Below are 21,114 nucleotides of genomic sequence, written 5' to 3' on the forward strand. Positions count from 1 at the left end.
CTTTGCAGCAATATGGGCAGCTCGGGGTTTTGGCTGGTGGGCCCAGCAAAATGTGGCTTCATTGGCACCATGTGAAAAGAAGCTGCTACCGTCGATTCATCCTGTGTCACTAATCCCCTCAATGAAAATTTGGTTTCATTCGGGCCGGTTTCGCTCTGACAGGCGTGAATCCACCCCAATTTACCCTCTACGTGGGGTTTCCCTGAATGCGCCCACCCCATGCGGGTTTGATCTCAGTCCGCGTCCTCGCCTCAATGAGGCGCTTCATTAGCTTTAATATGTGAAGTGTGCCAAGACCTACCCAGCCACAACACGGCCAGGGAATGAATAACCCCCTCCGTGAGCGAACTGAATCTTCTTTTGTTGCTCTTGAATATTGCAGTACGTGGAGTGTGTGTGTGTGTGTGTTTGGGGGGGTTTGTGTGCTGGCGGTGTGTGTTCTATGCGTAATTGGATTAGACGGAGTGCTGCGGATGTCGCCTGTCAATTAGACCTTTATGAACTGCACTTTATTGCCTGAGAATATTTTATGTACAATGAGAAGATTATATGAACAGACTGAGTAAAAGGCTTTAAATTAAATTGCTTTCGCACATCCATTGTTGCAAAAGTCATTATGAACAATAACCAAGATTATTTATTGGAAACTAATACAATTAAACAATTCGCTCGGTGCCGATTGGTAATATACGTTGTTAGTAGCATTTGTGTTTAGAAAATGCTTGAAAGTTGGAGAACATACCAAATATTAAAGCAATTAGGAAACTACAATTTGGCTTTTTACACACTATACGGGTGCTGTTATTACATTTTGGTTAGTTATATTATTTCGCTTTATCTGATTGGTACGAAAGAAAAATTTTGACATTTGCTATGGGAAAAAATCTCATGGACATCATTTGAAAAATGGTCACTCTGTGATTGCACCGTTCACACAGAGAAAATGTTTGGTTCTGTGCCTGAACAGAAAATTAGAACGTTTAAAAATAGCATTTTTGTGGTTTTCGTAATAAACTTGGTTGACATCAGCAATAATCTGCCAAATGATTTCTTTAAAAAGAGGCTAATCTTTTGCAACATTTGAGCTAAAATATATTGAACTAAAATACATAATATATAGTAAATTAATTTCATAAAAAAATCTATCCATTAATATATGTATATATATACGTTTAGTATTTAATATGTATAATAAAATAAAAATATATATATATTTTAATAGTATTACCAGTTCAGACATGCTTTAATTAGTTTCTCGTTATCTTATGAAATAGATTCTAAAGGTAAAATCTTTAATAGTTTATGTAGTTAACTATAAATTTCTAATTCTCAAACACTAAATATTTAAACTTTAATACTTATATTTTTTTTTAAATGGTTGAGTTGGACCAAAAGCTATGCACTACGAATCTAAAAAGTGGAAAGTATAAATAAAATGAGGTGTCTAGTGCAAACAAATATTTGTTTATTAATATGTGTAGTTATGGCAGAAAGTAATCTGTTTACCTCCGAGTGTCAGGAGGCCGTCAGCGATCACTCACACGCATCTAATCCACTTTTGATGAACTGGGTTAATAGACTCCCTGTGGTCATTATCAAAGAGACTCATTTCTATTCATTTCTCAGCGCACACGACCCTCACACACCCGCCCCTCATTATGTGTGGCCTCTCCTGAATAAATACAGCTCCTCTGTTCTCTGGAGGGTCAGTTCATCCTCAAGCGTTCAGCATGCCCCGTCCGGACGGTTCTTACACGCAGTTCATCTGGAGAGAGGCAGACAGAGCCCGCTCGGACCCGCGGAGGGAGGAGAGGGTGAGCTGTGACCCATGCGCTCTGGTCCAGCTCCGACTGTCCGGGCTCACGTATCCCGACGAAGACCAGAGCGCCATCGCCCGAGCACGGAGACGGCGCAGGCTGGCAGCCAACGCCCGCGAGAGGAGGAGGATGCTGGGCTTGAACGTGGCCTTCGACCGCCTGAGGAGCGTTATTCCTAACGTGGAGAGCGACCGGAAGCTGTCCAAGTCTGAGACGCTTCAGATGGCGCAGATCTACATCAGCACTCTGAGCGAGCTGCTGGAGGAAAGAGACTGCGACCCGGAATTCGGTTACCCGATGTTGGCGACGGGCGTGGAGGATCAGGTCATCGTGAAGGGTTCAGCGGCAACCGAAGAGACCAAACCGGAGCAGAAAGCCATCCCAACCTGTAGGATAAGATCATATGATGGGAATTTTGGGCGTCCCACTTGTTGTGACCCCAAAACACCTGAACTCTTAGCGGACTCTCACTATATGGAGAGGAGCAATGGAGCAAAATGACACTGATATAACATTCTCAGCCTATATTTCATTTTGTTTTTGAATTAATGTTTGGACATTTTGTAGTGAAATATAAAATATTTTGGAACTAATTATATATTTTGCCTCTTATGCTATACAAATAAATATTTTCAGAGGAAAAATCTTGTCTTTTTCTCTTGAGTTGACTCAAAACTTTATTTTGGTAGTCAACTTTAGACATTTTACCAACTAGCCTTACTTAAATTTGTCAAAACGTCGATTTAGTAGCATTACAATATTACGATAAAAAAGTACATTAAAAGTAATGAATTTAAAATATTACAATACTTTTTAATTTCCTTAAAAAGTAACTATTATGGGGATTTTTGTATAAAAAGTTATTTTACAAGCGTAAAAGCACTTTCACACCAAAAGTTAAGTGAAGGAAACGTATGTTAGTTTCTGTTGTAGATGGCGCAGCTCAAACAAAACGCATGAAGGATACGATTCAGGAGAAAAACTTTCAAAACTATTTTTGAGCAGTATAGTGGAAATGCATCATAAAAGAGTTATTAGCAAAGACACTGGTTGGGATTATGAATAATAGGATTAAATGCATCAGTGATATTAGTCTTAACATTTAATTAATGTGAGCTTTTTTTTTTTTGCATTTGACTTTTTATTAATTTTGAGGAACACTGAATGAGTGCACACAACGTCTCTGTACTTCTTTCTGATTTCTCTCAACATGGCAACATGCGAGCTGTCAGTCGAAGCAATGGGAAACAAAAGTAAATAGTCTTATTTAAAAAAAAAAAAAAAAAAAAAAGGAACATATTTCAGTCTTACCTAAAAAGTAATGCTCTACTTTACTAGTTACTTAAAGTAAACTGATTACATAACTTACGTTTACTTGTAATGCATTACCCCCAACACTGGTAGCAACAGTGATAGTCTTGTAATATGCCAATCAGACAACAAAAATGACAAGTAAAAAGTACTGAAAGTAGCAATTTTATTTGCGTTAAAATTATGTACACGTAACCAAAGACATTATTCTGAAATTGGTACAAATTCCATGTTCCTGCAGTTGGCTTTTCGATAACTCTTACCTCAAAAAACAACTGAGAAAAATGCGGTATAAAATAAAACGATTGGATTCAGAAAAGTAGTCTATCTAGTTCTTCAACAGCCAATATTTACATGAGTATTTACAGTTTGTGTTGCTTCATTCAGTTCCCCGCTGTGTGAATTCCATCCCGTTGTGATGTTTGGAGCTCAGATGCAGAATGCAGGACTGTGCCCAGAACAGCCCGGAAAACACTCACAACTCAGTGTTCCATGTAACAGAGTGAACCAAAAGTTAAGCGGTGAAGAAAAAAAAAAAAAAAAAAAAAAAAGATCCTTAGCTTTGCTTTCACCAAGCTGTGTGGATTGAAGTTATTTCAGTCTATTACAGTCACGAATAGCAACAAAACGTCAGCTGAAGGCGAACGCTTTAGAAGGCGAACAAACAATAGAGCGCTTCTGAAAACAACCTTGAGAAGATCAGAACACGTTTTCGGTTAAAATTGGAATCTACTGGCCTTATCAGAGAGACGTCAAGTGCTAAATTCAATCTAGTATTCAAAACACCAACCATAAACAAGAGGACTTATTCAGTAAGTAGTTTACGACACAAACTCGTGAAATGTAGGAAGAAACTCTGCCGTTTGGCTCACTTGAACGGCAGACCCTAGGTCACTGCTAGACAGAATCCAGCATTGTTATTGCATTTATCTTTAATTCTCATAGTAACTTTGGCTCTAACCAAACTTCAGTAGGAGCGCATGCAGGAGATTTTTTCGGTGACCTTAGGGTTAGCATGTAGCCACGACCCAAAAACCAGTGGATGAGATTTTCTGGCATCAAAAACTCCCAAATTCCCAATCGTTTCTCTCTTGCACAACACTGTTCAGCCAAGCAGAATTCGGCGTATTGCACGATTTGATAAGTCTGACTGTCGTAAGGTTTGGACATCAGGGTTGTTAACACTACAGTTAACGTTCTGGCATTTGGACAATACGGTTAAAAAAAAAAAAAAATCACGACTACTAAAACATTCTAAAAACACTTTGTCCCTTTCCTGCCCTAGCGAAATGGAAAGTGATGTAATTTATTCATTCGCAGACCTTTGACATAGCGATATCGATTAAAAACGAATTTGTGCAACACAAAGGGAGTACATCCTGCAGCGAAGAGAATGGATTTGAACTAGGAGGGCATGTCTTTGCGGCATTTCAAAGAGGACCAGAATTTCGGACGCGGTTTTGGATTCGCCCTCCAATCGTTCAGGTCAGCGTCGAGCTCTTTTAAATTCACAGACTTGAGAGTAGAATAAAACAAACAGGGGGAGACATCCTTTAACAAATTTTATCAAAGCCACTCTCTACATTTCTGCCAATGAAATCCAGCTTCCAAGGTGACTGATCAATAGACTCCAGTTAAGGGGAGGACTGTGATGCGAGGAACACAATTATGTCGTAACAAAAACATTAAGACGAAATGGGTGAACAGCTTGTGACAAACTCAACCAAAACATCATCTTTTTAACAGAGTTCTGCGAGTATGATGTGCTTTAGATTTAATTCTTTACAGTCTGAATGAGGAAGGTACTGGTTGATGATGATGATGATAGTTTTCCCAGGTGTGTTGGGTTGGGCAGCAGTGATCTGAGGTCTGTGCGTGGAGCTCTGCAAACACACTAGCAGTGTTCCAGATAATCAATGACCCTGGAGATGGACTTCTGTCCCGCGGTGCCCACATCACACTGTAAGAAACAAAAAGACGCAAATGTTCAGCATAACTATATTGGTTTTCCTTACAAAATGAGGTAGAACATTAGTATTGATATTACAGCAGGATCACGCATATGCTCGCCTACTTGTTATATTCATGTCAAATAATTTCTAGTGACAGGCCGTTTCAAAAATCGATATCTGGACATTTTTCAGATAATATTGGTGCAATTTAGCCACTAAGCCAATTAACAGAAATGGTACTTCTCTCATGGGTCACATATATTATAATGTGCTCTTATTACAATACAATTACACAAATGTTAATAAGTAACAATGACTTACTATAGGTTTAAGGTTTGGTTTCGTGTACATTTTTGTAAATACATATTAGAGCACATAAAACTCTAATGTAAAAGTTCCAAAAACAGAGAGCCAGATCTTTTTTCTTTTTAAACATACATGTCATTTTAAAAAAAAGTGTGTTTATTTTATTGTCTCAATGGGCTTTTTGGTCTCTTGTTAACACAACCCATTATCTTCTAAAAGTAAATAGTGTGACCATATCTTTCTGTTAATGATACGTCTACAATTGCAATTCTCTTCTCAGTGGTGTTTGACTGAAGCTTAACACTGCAGTGTTAAGGCACCTTCATTGGCTTCCAATTAGATATCGAATACAATTTATGATTTTACTTATAGGCCTTTTATAATCTCGCACCTTTATATCCAAATGCACGTGATCATTCACCTACCCGATCTCTTATGTCTTCCGCTTTTGTGACTCTTGTACCATCTGTATGTCTGACTACCATGGGATGTAGAGCCTTCAGTTGCATTGCTCCAATGATTTGGAATACTTTACCTCAGGACATACGTAATAGTTCTAGTCTTTCAATTTTAAAAATCATGCCATAAAACTTTTTTCCCGATTAGCCTATCCTAAGTGATTAAGTCATGCTACTGGGTATTGTTTTTATATTATTTTTCATTGCGTTATTGTTTTCTTTCGTTTAAATTATGTATTTTATTATTGTAAGGTGTCCTTGAGAATCTTGAAAGGCGCTTATAAATAAAATGAATTATTATAATAAAAAACATTGCATTTTGTTTTTACTCACACTTGCAAACTATGAGGAATTTGTGATCAGAACCTTAATGGTGACAGAAGCAAAGCGACTGTGGTGCATTATATTTAGAGTCTAGGTTCAGATTTGCACTACTTTCTATTCTATTTAGCTGCGTTAATTTGCAGAGATTTGCGTAATATGTAAGAAACAAGCTGCTGTTTATCACAGAATTTTTTTTCCAATAATAATTAGTAAAACTTTATGTCAAGGGAACCAGGCTGATGCCAACTTAAGCGAATTGTGATAACTGGCTAAATCAAATTACTCAACTGACTTTGTAGCAATCATAATATAAACCACCCTATACTGGTCAATTGCTAACACTTGTGCACTTACTGTAAGGTTCATGAAATTCAAGAACTTCTTCAGCATTTCTGTCATGACAGAAAAATCCCCTTTTGGCAGGTTTTCCCTCACAGTAGTCACATTCATCTGAAAGAGAGAGACAGCATTAGCAGCTCATTCCTCCCGTAAGGTTACAGTGCACTTCAGGCCTGCGCTGAAAGAGTCTGGAGACTCTTAAAGCAAGTTTCTGTTGATCAAAGCATCAGCACTCTCTCACTGTGGCCATCATTTCTTTCCCCAGATGGGTTCTTAGTCTCCATGGTACTCAATCTTCAGAAACAGATCCAAATCAAATATTTCCCTCCTCTGATGCCCCCTAACACGAATCTAAGCTGCAAACAGGAAGATGCGCCTTCGCTAGGAATCCTATTTTTGAGTCAATCTGTTTTTCTAAAACAGAATCAAACTTGACCTTCAAAGTGTGCAAACACGCATCAAAAGAAAAAGTGGGCGAAATGAACAGTATAAATGGCGTCTCTTTTTGCGTCTGCATCTGGGTTGCGTTTACTGGCGAGACAGATAATGGTCGTGCACGTCAGTCAGAAAGCAAAAGAGTGGTATGAAAGAGAAACAGAGGAGTCCATTACAGTCGATTCTACACCCCACCTATTAACGTCCTGAAAATAAATCCATTAATACTGCCAGACACAACACAGGCAGCTTTCTTCTGATACCTGCCCTGAAACTTGAAAACAGCAATTTAGACAAACAACACTCAAACCCTGCAAAACCAAAAGGAATATTAACAACAAAAAGAGTTTACTAGTAAACGCTGTACTTTTATTGGCCTAGCCTGGGTTTGTCCTGACCTTAAAGTTACCGTGTCCTCATTCTACTACTAAAGGGCACAAGTATCACTTGTCCAGGACAGAAAGGGTAACTAGCTGAACAGTAGTGGTTTTGGCAGAACTAAATGCATACCTGACCTTAATAATAAACAATATGAGGAAAATGCAGGTTCTGAGCAGACAGAGCCACAAGGTATGAATCAAAAATACAAAATGGGAAAAACTGAGGTGAGGTGAAATAAGTGTGTTACTTACAGGGCTCCCCTGGCACAGACAACCCAAAAGCAATGCAGTGTATGACGCCACAATACTGTCCTCCATGTGCTTGCCAGCATGCTGAAGAGCTGGAGAGAAAAATCACATGACAGGTTGCTTAAAATGGGCCGTGTTTTTAATCTTATTGAAAAGAAACATTTAAATAAAGTTTAAAAAGGTATGTCATGAGATAACGTTCACTAAAATATTTAAAAACGTTTTTAATTGCATTACTGGTCATAATTTTAGAATAATTAAAATTAGTAATATAAGTTCGTAATATAATGAAATATAAAAGTTAATTTGCCTTGAACGTGTTTATTTTTGGAAGTAACAATGCATTGAAAATCATCCAAAAGCCTACGCCTATAGACATTTATAATATTGCAAAAGATTTCTATTTGAAAAGCTGTTTTGAACTTTATCAAAAAGTCAACGCTGATAATGAGAACGGTTATTACTGTTTGAGCACCAAAAATAACTGATCACCACATGAGCATAATATAATGATTTCTGAAGGATCATAACAATGAAGACTGGAATAATGGCCATTACAGAAAAAATGCATTTTAAAATAATGTTAAAAGGTTATTTTAAACAGTTTTTGCTGCATATATGATCAAAGAAATGCAGCCCTGGTGAAAATCAAAGACTTCTTTTTAAGTTAAAAATCTAGTTGCTCCAAACTTTTCACCAGTTATTTATATCCACAAGCACACACTATACCCTGTACACTTTTGTTGTAGTAAGCAACATGTAAAAAAAAAAAAGAAATTGAAGCAGCTAAACTCATAGAGCAGGCTAACAACACTAATAAAGCAGGCTGCCTCGCTTATTTTACAGAAAATACATAAAACTCAGCATATTATGGCTTGTGCTTTTATTGTTTCTCATTTGCTTTTTGAGAAAAACAAGAGGAAAAGAGGAAACACCCCGCCGGCATAGATGTTACAAGGACGCACAGATTTGCTAAGCGGCTATGTTTGTTGAACACCAAAACAAAACGCCACACAATTAAAACCGAATACACAGGAAGACAAAGGTCTTGCACAAGCAGCTGCGCTCGTTGACTGCAGATGAGAATTGCATTGTATTCGACTAGCTTTGTATCTTAAAGCAGAAGAAAATTCCTGGAATTGTCCAAATATAAGAAAATGAAACAGCTGCATTTGGACTGTTGACGCAGGAGCTAAATGCATTGACTTGGAGTCTGAGTTTGTGTGGTGCATTCAGAGAGAAAAATAAAATGATATTCTCAGAAACCTCTAACATGCACGTACACACGAATGGCCCTGAAGATTGGGATGAACAGAAATTAGAACTGAAGCCAAGCCATTTATTAGCTTCTTTCATCTGTTGTTCCAATTCTAATATAACATGCTATTTGAACATTATTGTGCCGCCAAAGTGGCTTATAGTTTAAGCAAAATGAATTTCAGTGGCAAAAAACTTGTCTACCTTTGTTGAGATCGAGTTCTTCATCATCCTCTCCCTTCTTCTTGTCCTCTGTGCTGTTGTTGTTTTCTGAAGCGACCCACTGGATCTCTTCATTGGTCTCCTTCCATTCTCCACTCTGGTCCAGTTGGGACTTTGGCGGATCGTTGATGAAGTCATCCGTCTCCGCCTCCGCTAACATGGCTGCATGCTCTCTCTGAAGAAAAAGCTATTCATGCAGAAACAGACAATCAGTGACCCAATCAGTGAACGAAAAAAATAGATTGTGGACATATTCAAAAGATTCAAATAATTGAGAATTACCGCAATTTCCCACCACTAAAACCAATGCTTATCTATTATAGGTATGCATTTCACCTGAAAATGAATTATTTTACCATTTTACCATTTGATTTGAGTAAAACTAGCATCATATCACATTGACAGAACTGTAAAGTTATTCATGGCTAAATGTGCATCTAAATCCAGCTAATTTCAAAGTCATTGTGCCCATTTTTCAGTAGAATGTACATAGCCCACTACTAATTTTTGTTTAATACATTTTTTTGTATGATATTTTCTGAGGATTAAACAATATTTCTTCCATGTTTTAATTTTAATAGTAACTCCTCTTTGTCAAAAATAAAGTTTGCTTAATTAGAGATCAAACTAATTAAAGGTATGTGTTCATTATTTATCCACAAAAACAAAAAAACACAGAATTTCTGAGGAAAAAAAGACAAATCGAATAAATTAAGTTTAATGCATTCAAATAATTAGACATGTTAAAACGAAATTTGGTCTTGATCAATAAAATTGAAATTTAAACCAAACTATTAAAAAGGAGCTGAGAAAATTTCAAGCAAAAAAGTTTGTTTTTGGGTAACCTATTCCTTTAATAATAGGTGCAAGAAGTGTGAAGTGTGTCAATACAGCAGTTGTTTATCTGTGTGCGTGTTTATATACCTTCACCAGAGCAGCGATAGCGCTGAGAGATCTCCCAGTCTGCAACTCATCTTTGTCAGACACACACATGGAGTCCCAGACTTCAACTCCCTCCATCTGCAGCTCTATCAGACAGTGTCTGTTCCTCGCGCTGTACTCCACCAGATTAATGAGCAAGCCCAGACCCTAAAACCACACACAAATACAATGAAACACACCTCATTTATATCTAAAAGAACCACAAGGCAGATAGAAAACATGGTTTCACTTTGATATTAATGTCACGCACAGCCGCTTTCCACAAACAAAACAAAAAACAAGATTGGACGCACATTTTCAAACTAATAAACAAAAAAAGTCATTCGCATCACCTTAATTAACAGAATGCATAGATTGTCTCCATATACGCTGTACTAAAATGCTTTAAAAACAAAAAGAAAAAAATGACAACCATAGAATTCTGTGTGAAATATGTGATTTATAACAGCCCTATTAGTATTAAACTTCCGCTTGTAAGGCTGCTTGAACTCCTAGTGCCCAACACTGAGTGATACTAGTAGAGCTGTGTACTCACCAGGACTCTGATATCGAACCTCCGCTCCTGCGGCAGGTACTGTGGGACCCTGAGCACACAGTGCAGCGCCGTGCTGATTAAATCCTCTTGCTCGCCCGTCTTTGTGCTGCCCCATTCTACAGAAGGAAAGAAAACGCACTCAGTGGCCGCTTCGCATACGAGTTCAGCATTAGTTAATCAGGGATTTTTCTCTGACTGTTGTTCTCCAAGCCGCTCACATCTGGCTTATGACTGAGTACTCCTGCATTATGCTGAAGGGTTTGGCAGCAGTACTAGCAAGCAGCTAGCCAAAGCACCACCGCTAACAGAAATCCATTGGCACATCGAACAAAGGCCATGCAAGAAAGCCAGAAGACTCTTATTGACTTTAAGCCTTTTAAAAGCAGAATAACAAAGCGTGCTATAAGGCGTAATGTAATGAGACAGCCGCTACGACCTAGTCGCTTGATTGTTCAGCTGAACAGCTTCCAATGCATATTACATTTCGGTGCTGGGAAGTAACTACTGAAAAGCAGCAAAGTTATTAGGTTGGTAATGGCTAATCAATATCTAATAATGAATTTCATTACTGATTAGCTTGGTCTTTGTGCTGAAAATGGAGAACCTTTGTCTGTGAAAACACTTTACAGTAGTGAAAAAGGGTGGTTAAATGCAAGTAAATCGTAGTCTGTAATTGTCTAAGCTCAAAGTTCACTGCTCATAATAGCTTTGCATATAATTACATGCAAGTAACCCTTAGCCGAACCCTAATCCTAACCGTATAAGGAAGTAAATGTAGTTGATTAATATTACTCCGTACTTAAATGTAGAATTAAACCAAGGAGGACACTCGTACTTTGGTCCACAAAGAGGCAACACTAGACTATGTATACTAGTTTGACAAAATTTGCTTTACAAACACTTCAAGCATACCACCATTACATAAGTAAGCTCACTCAAGTAACGGACATTTGATGTCCATGATGAATGTGTATGTAGATAAAAGCCAAAATTAAATGTTTACCATATAAAGCAATAATGTCTCCTTAGTCTTCAATGTTTGGAATGAGGCTAATGGCTTGTTTCCACTGAGCGGTACAGTTCAATACAATATAGTACGCAATTATGTCTTTATTTTCTCCTATATAAGCCACTTATACTTTTATAATGGCCATTATTGCTCATAAAAACTCAACAAAAGAGGTAAAGTTGCTACTTTTCGTCTTACACCACAACTATCAAGTAAGGGTGTAAGTAAGCTAGTTGTTGTTCCATACTGTATTTCCACCTGCTCTGCGGAAACAAGCCATAAGTAATTGATGAAAGAATTTTCATTACTGGGTGAACTACTGCTTTAAGAGTAGCTTTGCAAGTTATATTATCAAAGAAGCTTTTTTAACACCGTTACTTTTACAGTGCATTCCTTTACAGTTCAAGTAGATTTCTTTTTAACGCCCTGTTTGTACTGACCGTTGTCATGTGTGAGATTTAGCAGGACGCCAATGATAGCTCGCATACAGTCTTCTACGGCTTTGCCCACGTTGCTGTTGCTGCAGTAGGGCAGCGGCGTGCCTGATGAGCACAGACCTCTGTTCACCTCTCGACTGTACCTCTGGATCATCTCCTCACAGTGCCGTAATGCTCTACAACAGACAGAACAAATATGACATGTGCATTTGAACTAGAACTAGAGCAAATTGTTTTAGCATACAAAAATCTTGAAAACATTGCTCTAAAGGTTTTAATTCTTACATTTAGTACTCATGCCATCTATTTGCTTACACACAAGTTATTACATTGCTTTAGATATCATTAGATAAGCTTTTCACCATTTCATCTGAGAAAAACTAGCATCAAATAAACAAAACCACTAAAATATACTTCTCAAAATAATAAAAGGAATAGAACAGTGTTGTGTGTCACCCAAGTAAAAGCATTTGATTTGATTACATTTTTAAATAAGTTTTAATTATAAATTTGCATTAAAATCAAATCATTTTGGCAGAAAATAAAATTGATTTGATAAATTAAAAAGCAGCTTAGTCCGTGGTTATGTTTATTCAATGATGAAAGCCTTTCCTTTCCCATTAATGGTAAATGAATACAGTTATATAAAATAAAATATTGTGAGAAAAGTTTTAGCCATAAAGCCCTTCCCCACAGTGAAAAATTACTAAAAATATCAACTGGTGGTTGGACTAAATTCGATGCACTTAAACTTGGACCATATCTGTATCCTGCAGCAAAACATTTGAGAAACACTACATTAAGTACTTTTAGTGAACTCCAAATATTACTGCAAGCACAAAAATAACGGCCCTCGATAAATCATATTAACCTATCAGATGGCATCAAAGCCTCTTGACAGATACTTCAGTTGAATATAAGGTGCATCTTGACACAGTGTTGTCACATTTGAACATTTTAACACCAAATCTGGTACTTTAAGTGCTCTATCAGCATCTAAATAATGGCTGTTCGGAGTAACACTCAAGATGGAAAAACAGCCTTCAGATAACAGATGCAGCGGGAAGTGCGTGTATCCTAATGGATTGCATTTACGCCAAAGCCAGGGTCAGCAGACACTAACACAAACTGCATTAGTTTTCTCTAGAGGGGGAAACTTAGCTCTTCCTCTCTATTAGTCCCCAAGATGGGGGTGTGTGAAAGAGTGAGATAGCAATAGAGAGAGGGAGTCTGCATCCACAGCACATGCGCTACAGTACGACCAGCTTCATGCAAAATGCCACTAATGCGCTTAGCATAATGAGAGGTCATTAGCGAGCGAGATGGGAAATGGAGGTAGAGGTTCATGTATTCATACATTAGTGGGGTCGTCATTAATGCAAGCCTGCCATACTCTCTAATTGAATTAGAGCCAGCTGAACGAGCTCTTCCAGCAGTGTGTGTGCGTGTGTGTGTGTGAGCTGACTTTGTTGACTCATCTAGATTCTCTTCACAGTCCTGAGCACTCGTGTTTGGTTCGCTGTGCACTCTGAAGGGTCTGACCCCGTCTAGAGAGCTGGGCCATCAGCTCGTAATTACATTAGCAGCGGAAGAGAGGCCAGACTGCCTCAAGCGGACAAGTATAAGCTAGATTTACCATAACAGATGCCTAAATGTGCTTTCACATGGAAAGTCGATTTTTGCATCTTCTGAAAATGTGAGCGGTACTTGCCCACGTAAGTCGCGGCTGAGATGCTAGGGTGTTATAGATGCTTGCCAGATCATTGCTTCATGGCTGCTGAAGCTTCTATCAGAGTGGTTTTTAGCGTAAGCTATTCGGCTTGCTAACTGTGATTGTTAGTTGCCCAAATCAAAAGAGCCAGTAAATTTAAAAGCATCTTTATAACTGTGATTGATTAAGTTTTTGCCCAAATCAAAATCAATCATTTTTATTTATATAGCGCTTTTAACAACAAAGCATCTTTATAGTATAATGACTGAGCTCTGGAAAGCGACCAATTTCATTTGCAGATCGGTCTCTTGTAGTCAGTTTTTCACTAAGTGTTTGGATTGTTTTAGAAAATAATATAAGATATCATTCATGTATCTAGCGCAAAGGTGTGGGGGTGTTACAATACAAAGCCAACAAATATAAAAATATCTAAGTCACAAAAGTGAAAAAAAAAAAAACACCTTTCATAACATATGATGAATGGTACAATTATAAAATCAGTCAATGACTCATTAGCTGTATGCACTCTTTTTACAGAAAGAGAAAGCATTTCCGCAATAATTATCATTGTATATGCACACTCTACTCTACTGTCTTATTTGGGTTCTGCAAGTGGGTTTCTTTTTAGCTTTGTGTATGTTTGACTTCCTTCTCCCATCAGAATGCCATTTTCTATGCTTTTTAGAAAGCTGTGAAAAAGCAGTAACAGATTTTTTTTGTTTGTTTTTGCTGTTGGAACAAATGCGCTCCCATTTAGCTCTAACGAGGTTTACTCTGTAAAATAAATGTGCAAATAAACTCCACAGTCATCTGAGGCAATAACTTTGTGAGAACAGATTAAATACAAGTATTCAATGTTAATTTCTCATGCGTGAAGTTGTGCAATATCAGATCAGACGGCTCCTGGCTCACTGCATGCTTTCATTACATGCTTTGGATGTAAGAAAGTATATCAGGAGCGATTAGGAATGACACAAGGGACTAAATGACTACGGTTAACTATACTTTTAAGTGGTCTGAAGTTGGACACTTAAGACAGTATGCAACTCTCATTAAGGTTTGGAATGATTGGCCTCTTTAGGAAATGTCAGCGTGGCTTGAGCCGTATCAGAGGGTGTTCTCTGGCACAGCAGCTCTGTGCTTATGGTCTTGGCAGCTGGTGTTGTTGATAAAGTGTTCCTGTTGCTGTTGGAGTTGTTAATGAGTCTGGAGGCTGTCTGCTGTAATGAGGAAAGCTAGCGGTTAACCTGCACCCTGTCTGACCACACACACACTACCAGGAGCTTCCTGCCAAAACAATCAGGAAACATGACAAGTGTACTGCTACATTACTGTAAAACTACAGCTAGACAACTGCTTTGCTTTTGGAGCAACTTACTTTGCTGAAGACACTATGAGCTGAGAGTCCTTGTACGCGATCAGGTAGGCCTGGTTTTCTGGATTGTGAACCGTTACCTGCATCAATAAATATCAAATTAAAGTTAAAAAAGAAATTGTAAACTGGCCCAGCGGAGATATACTCCGTTGTTCAATCTACAGTAGGTTAATATCAAGGTTAATGTAGTCTGTTTATCCCATAGCAAACTCTATTGAGGTTTACAGCTGACTTGCTCTGTACAATAACCAGCATTCCCTCAAAAATTACACACACACAGATAGATAAATACACGTGTACATATTTCTGAAAAATATTCTATGATTATATACTTGTATAAGTATATGCTGTTTGTGCATCTCTACTATATACAACATATTCGCAATATACAATATATTCACGATTTATCGTTAACGACAGGACTAATGGTTTGGGGACAGTATTTTTTGTTTTTGAAAGAAGCCTTTTTGTTACTTTGCTAATAAATGTTGCACATTTTCATAATTATTTGTTCCTCATTATTGATTTTTAGTTTTGTATACCTATTTAAACATTGTGTAATACATGCACGCCGTTTACAGACTATTTCAAAGAAACGTTGTCACACCTAGTATAAACATTAAAAACAGTTGCTCGATATTTTTGTGAAACACTGATCTTTTTAGGATTTTTAATGAATAAAGTTGACACCATATGAAACACCAAATTACAATTATTTTACTAATTTCATTCACAAAAAATAAATAAATAAATAAAATAAATAAATAAATAAATAAATAAATATATATAATAAATATAATATATATATATATATATATATATATATATATATATATATATATATATATATATATATATATATATATATATATATATATATAAAAAATAACTTACTTACGTCTTTTATTACCACCGTCTTTTATTATAAAAACCATAAAGCAAATATACTTTGCTCATTTTTAAATAAATGCTGAATGACTGAAATTTGTATCCCATGTAAATTGATTTTGCATGTTCACAGGATTCACATTATTCCAACTCAGAATACTTTATACTGTACACGTTTACTTTTAAATAACACATCTATGACGACCTCAAATCAAATGCATGAATGATTATGAAACTTACACTTTCTAGAACGCGCAAACATCTCTCAGCACCCCACAATGACGCCACTAGGTTCTCCTTATCATCCTCTCGGCTCAGGTTTTCCACACACTCTTTAACTGTGGGTAAAACACACATGCACGTTAAATCATTCTCACAAGAATCTTATTACGCTATACAAGTATGTGAAACCCAAGCAAATGGGATGTTTATGACTTAATACAACATAACACTATTAACAAATAATAGATAAACACATCTTTAATAATATGCATGTCACACTGAAATACTGAGCGAAAGTAGAAGACCTTTATCTACAATGTGGTCCAGGCCTCCCAGAAGCCGGAGTTCTTCTTTAAACCAATCCCCCGCTCTCTTCGACGTCAACGACAACAGTGTCTCCATTGCTAAATGTCCTGTCTGTTGAGAAAAGACAATGCACAATCAGTCTGAAAGATGTTACAAAAGATACATTCAGCTTTAATGGCTCCATTATGCAAATGCAAAAGTTCTATTTGCCAAACAGAACATTAAAACAAATGTAAATAGAGGGAGAGAAATGCAAAGAACACAACTTCATATAAAAAGCTCTTAATCTGGCATTGTGGCTAAAGCAAAAACATGAAAACAAGTAAATATTCTAATACTTTAGCAAAGGGTGTTTTCAATGAATTTATGGGTGAATATAGAAAGTTCCTGGAATCATGCTGTTTTTTTTAGTGTGCTAACAGTAAGCAAGCGTTCACAAAGGATGCATTATGTTTGCCTGTGTAATTTTTTTGTTTAATTGCTGGTCTACGTGCACATGCTCCAGTCAGATATCCTTTACTAGTGTGTGATGCGTTTTTTTTTTAAAGGTCAGCATTTTCAGCACAATTTTGAGCACAGTGTGTCAAGTTTTAAAATCCTTGAATTCTGTTTCATTCTGATGTCTTCCACCCAACTGTCCTGTGAGAACAGCTTATAAAAATTACACTGTCAGCAGCACGCTAAACGTTCTCTGAGAAAGGGTTCACAATCTTTAAACAACTTTCTTGCAACATTCGACAATAAAAATCCACTTGTGAATAAGCTGTATCAAAGTTTAAACAGTTAATCATGATTATTCTGCTTGAAAAATCATTACAGTCATTTTATTTAACATTTCATTAAAATTATTGAACTAGTACATTCAGAGAATGCATGGTTTCCTTGCATATTTAGATTTAAGTTAAATAAAAAACAGATTGGAAAACACCTTTATTTGAACAATTCTCTTAATGGATATTATTAAACTGCAAAAAATGCTTTCTGGGTGTTTTTCCCTGCTCATTATCACTTTTTCCACAATATAGAAAGAGCACATTTATTGTTGACAAGTCTGGGAAGAAAATATATACATTTTAGAAACACTCCAATTGAGGGATTGTTACATCTAATATCTGGCAACCGTAACCATGAGACCTGTTACCATTGCAAGACAATGGAAATAGCAATTAAAAACAAACAAATAATTACTAGTTTAAAAGCAACCCACCAGTGGGCAAATAATAGACAAATATTCGTAATGAAGTGAAAAGAAACAAATCTTTGTAGACAGAGATGGCTTGAAAAAGCCAAGCTAGAAAGATGATGTTGCTATGCATTTTCTAAGGTGTTGCTGTGCAGTTGCTAGGGTACTCGGGTTGGTTGCTAGGGTGTTGCTATGCGATTGCTAGGGTACTTGGTAGGGCGTTGCAATGCGATTATTGAAAAAAATACCCCCCCCGCCAAAAAAACACACAATACATCCTTATGTTCCATCAAAGAAAGTAAATCATAAGGGTTTGGCATGGGGGTGGGGTATATAAACAACAAAATATAATGTAATTTTGGGATGAACTATTCTTTAACACTAGCTGTGACTAGCTAGTCACAACACACTAACCAAAACATTGTCGAATAAAAAAAAACAACAACATTCTTAGAATGAACAACTCAAACAATGAAGTGTATCCACTAGAGGGAGCAGAAACTGAACCTTTCTGAAAAACCACAAATGAACACACTCCCTCACCCACATGGTCTATCACACAAGCAGAATAATAAAAAAAAAAGTGCAAATCCTTGACAGCAAAGTTTGCAGATGTAAACAAACAGATCTACCGCACTGCAGCAAGAAACACCAGCCAATAACAAATCACAACTCATCTCAAGCTTACCGTGATATTCTCCAAGTCAAGATGCTTATTATGGAGCGGTTTCGCAGAGTTTACGAATCTTTTCTTTTACTTTGTTCATCTCTTTGTCGTTAGCTGATCGGCAATGGATTTGTCCTGTTCTAATTCCAGCAAGCGAATCATTAGATCCAGACTTGCCCGATCCAGGTCCATGTTCAAACGGTCTCGGCTGAGTATGTACATCAGAGAGGCCGTACACAGAGCTAGATTCTGAAGAAAGGGTCAAGGGCGGGAAGTACAATCGATTAGACATGAAACGTCAGGCAGTGAAGGTTTCAGAAAAGTTAAATAACATAACTTGACTTACTGGATGTTGAGGCGCATCATTGAGAGTTTTAAAGACCTGAGCCACTTTCCCACGAGCCCTCAGGTGCATCCTGAAACCGGGCATGGCGCATCGCGTGGCCAAACTAATAACACTGAACACAAACACAACAGGATTCTAATAAACATACACAGTAAAGCCTATTGCAAGCATTAGTTCATATTTAAAAGATTGGGAATGGTTAGAATATACACTGAAGGAATGGTTTCTGCACCTAAGGCAGCGTGTGTTAAGGGGTTGACCAGTCTTCAGACCAGTGGCAAGATATTCAAAGTCATCTGTGAACTCCTGATTCTCGCCAAATTCCACTACGTCATTGAAGTGCTTCACGTGCTGAACAACGGTGTACAACTGTAAGAAAAAGTAAACAAGGGTTTCATTTTATGATGTAAATATTCTCAGACTAAAAATGTAGTCTTTTCAGTTTCAGTGAATATAAAGAGAATCCTTGCTCATTTTAAAAGTCTTATATATATATATATATATATATATATATATATATATATATATATATATATATATATATATAGAGAGAGAGAGAGAGAGAGAGAGAGAGAGAGAGAGAGAGAGAGAGAGAGAGAGAGAGAGAGAGAGAGAGAGAGAGAGAGAGAGAGAGAGAGAGAGAGAGAGAGAGAGAGAGAGAGAGAGAGAGAGAGAGAGAGAGAGAGCAGATTAAGTTTCTGTTCTAAACGGTGCACACAAAGACACTTAAATCTGACAAGGCCAACAAATATGTTTTGCTTCATTTTTCCTCGATAATGTTAGCCTACGGTCAAAAACCACAAAACAGATATAATAAAATGAGGGTGGTCTGGAAACAATCCGAATGGCTTACAGCTAGCAGCGTAGATAAAAAGTTATTCAATGGGCAGACTAAGAGGTGAAGACTGTAACGTAGGTGGGCCTGAACAACTGTTTAACACCCACAGTCAGAATTACTCCACAGAACATCAATGCTTTCTGGACCCCATCAGAAGATCTCTTTGTATTAGCATTAACAGTCCTTATGATGATGCCAGCATTTTCAATATGCTGCCACTGAGACTTTCAAATTCAAAATTCACTGAAAAACAGCTGCACTACTTTGTATGCATATTAAGATTAAAGCTTTATGCCTTTATCAGTTCCATGCCACTGATTTTCAAATTTAATTTGCTCCTGCTTGGGCCTTTAGTATAAAGTTGGCAAATATTTAAATGTCTAGTGCATTACAAATCTTTTAACTCAGCAGCCTCTGTTCTCAAAATGTAGATTAGCCCTTTTTCAGATGTGAGGGGAGGAGAAAAAAAAGGATAATGACAGTTAAAATCACTTACTGAATTAAAGTGACAGCAATCATACTACATCCAAAATGTTCAAATGAAAATTCCGTCATTAATTACTCGCCCTCATGTCGTCCCAAATCCATAAGACCTACGTGACCCTCCATAGACAGCAACAACATTATCCCTGGCCCAGAAACTAAAAAAACATCAGTGGCTCAACTTCAGTTTTTCGATACTATGAGTGTATATCGTAATTTGTTTTCTGAAGATGAACGAAGGTCTTACGAGTTTAAAACGACATAAGGGTGAGTAATTAATAATATACATGATTTGCACAGTGGCAAGGTTCTACATGCGTCAAATCACACAGTGTTGTCAAGTGTTTACACTCACCTCCTTGTGTTCTTTCCTACATTTGAGTGCAGTGACCATGTCCTGGTAAGGTTCTGTGGGGACAGTGACGGACTTGATGACTTTGGGAGGAGGAGCTGGAGCTTTGAACACTCCGTCGTCCTTGTGCGAGTTCGACTCTTTACTGCCTCCCGATGAAGCGGCCTGTGCGAGAGCGACAATTCGGAATTAAAGCATAATAGCATGTTGGGAAGCACTGCAGAGCTGAATCCCGTATAGCCCGAGTTGCCAACAACCGACCCACCGCTGGTTATGCAACATGGCGACTAAAGATGCTACAGAACATTATGGATTCATCATGCTGCAACTACTAAAAGGCCAAATCCACGACCAACAGCAACGCTGCTAAATAAAACACTCCTAAGATGGCCAAGTGCTACACACGCACTGAATAATGCAATGTTTTGAATACTCTAATATCTGTGGCCTTGGTTATAGGAATGCTAGAAACGGAGGGGCTGCGTTAATGAGAATCCTTACATACAAGTTCAAGTGAAGTGTAAGCATATCTGTCAGTGTGCATAATATTACTGTGGGCTTCACTGGCAGCAACAGATGCAGGCTTGCTAAGTTGCATGGGATTGATTGTGTTTGGATGCTACATGTAGAGACCAAGGGAGAGGATGCTAGTTGGAAAACAACTGCACAGTGGGGTCGTGTTTGAGGCGCATTAAAATACAGTATTTAATTTAATAGTGAATGATTTATTGGGGTCAGTTATGCTTTTTTGGAATCTTTCATTAAAATGT

General features: G+C 37.5%; 2 protein-coding genes across 2 annotated transcripts in view; one reads left to right on the forward strand and one right to left on the reverse strand.

Annotated features, from left to right (window-relative positions):
* The first annotated feature begins 1,694 nt into the window (after positions 1-1,694).
* On the forward strand, positions 1,695-2,447 carry atoh1c (atonal bHLH transcription factor 1c). Its single transcript, XM_043254126.1, has one exon. It carries the CDS (start codon positions 1,731-1,733, stop codon positions 2,316-2,318), a length of 588 nt encoding a protein of 195 aa, XP_043110061.1. The 5' UTR covers positions 1,695-1,730; the 3' UTR covers positions 2,319-2,447.
* Positions 2,448-3,277: 830 nt separating this feature from the next.
* LOC122355770 (wings apart-like protein homolog) overlaps positions 3,278-21,114 on the reverse strand; it is a 42,284-nt gene continuing 24,447 nt past the window's right edge. Inside the window, 16 exon segments of the mRNA XM_043254328.1 lie at positions 3,278-5,088; positions 6,523-6,618; positions 7,575-7,663; positions 9,033-9,237; positions 9,975-10,139; positions 10,528-10,643; positions 11,977-12,149; positions 15,063-15,139; positions 16,188-16,285; positions 16,475-16,586; positions 18,347-18,382; positions 18,384-18,433; positions 18,436-18,574; positions 18,672-18,783; positions 18,904-19,040; positions 20,348-20,509. Of these exon segments, the coding sequence (XP_043110263.1) occupies positions 5,023-5,088; positions 6,523-6,618; positions 7,575-7,663; positions 9,033-9,237; positions 9,975-10,139; positions 10,528-10,643; positions 11,977-12,149; positions 15,063-15,139; positions 16,188-16,285; positions 16,475-16,586; positions 18,347-18,382; positions 18,384-18,433; positions 18,436-18,574; positions 18,672-18,783; positions 18,904-19,040; positions 20,348-20,509 (1,833 nt within the window). The 3' untranslated portion in view covers positions 3,278-5,022.

Source organism: Puntigrus tetrazona, chromosome 12 (assembly GCF_018831695.1).
Source record: "Puntigrus tetrazona isolate hp1 chromosome 12, ASM1883169v1, whole genome shotgun sequence".
Taxonomy (NCBI): domain Eukaryota; kingdom Metazoa; phylum Chordata; class Actinopteri; order Cypriniformes; family Cyprinidae; genus Puntigrus; species Puntigrus tetrazona.

What these genes read in the sequence shown, in the direction of transcription:
- atoh1c (XM_043254126.1), top strand. Translation starts at nt 1,731, where the DNA reads ATGCCCCGTCCGGACGGTTCTTACACGCAGTTCATCTGGAGAGAGGCA.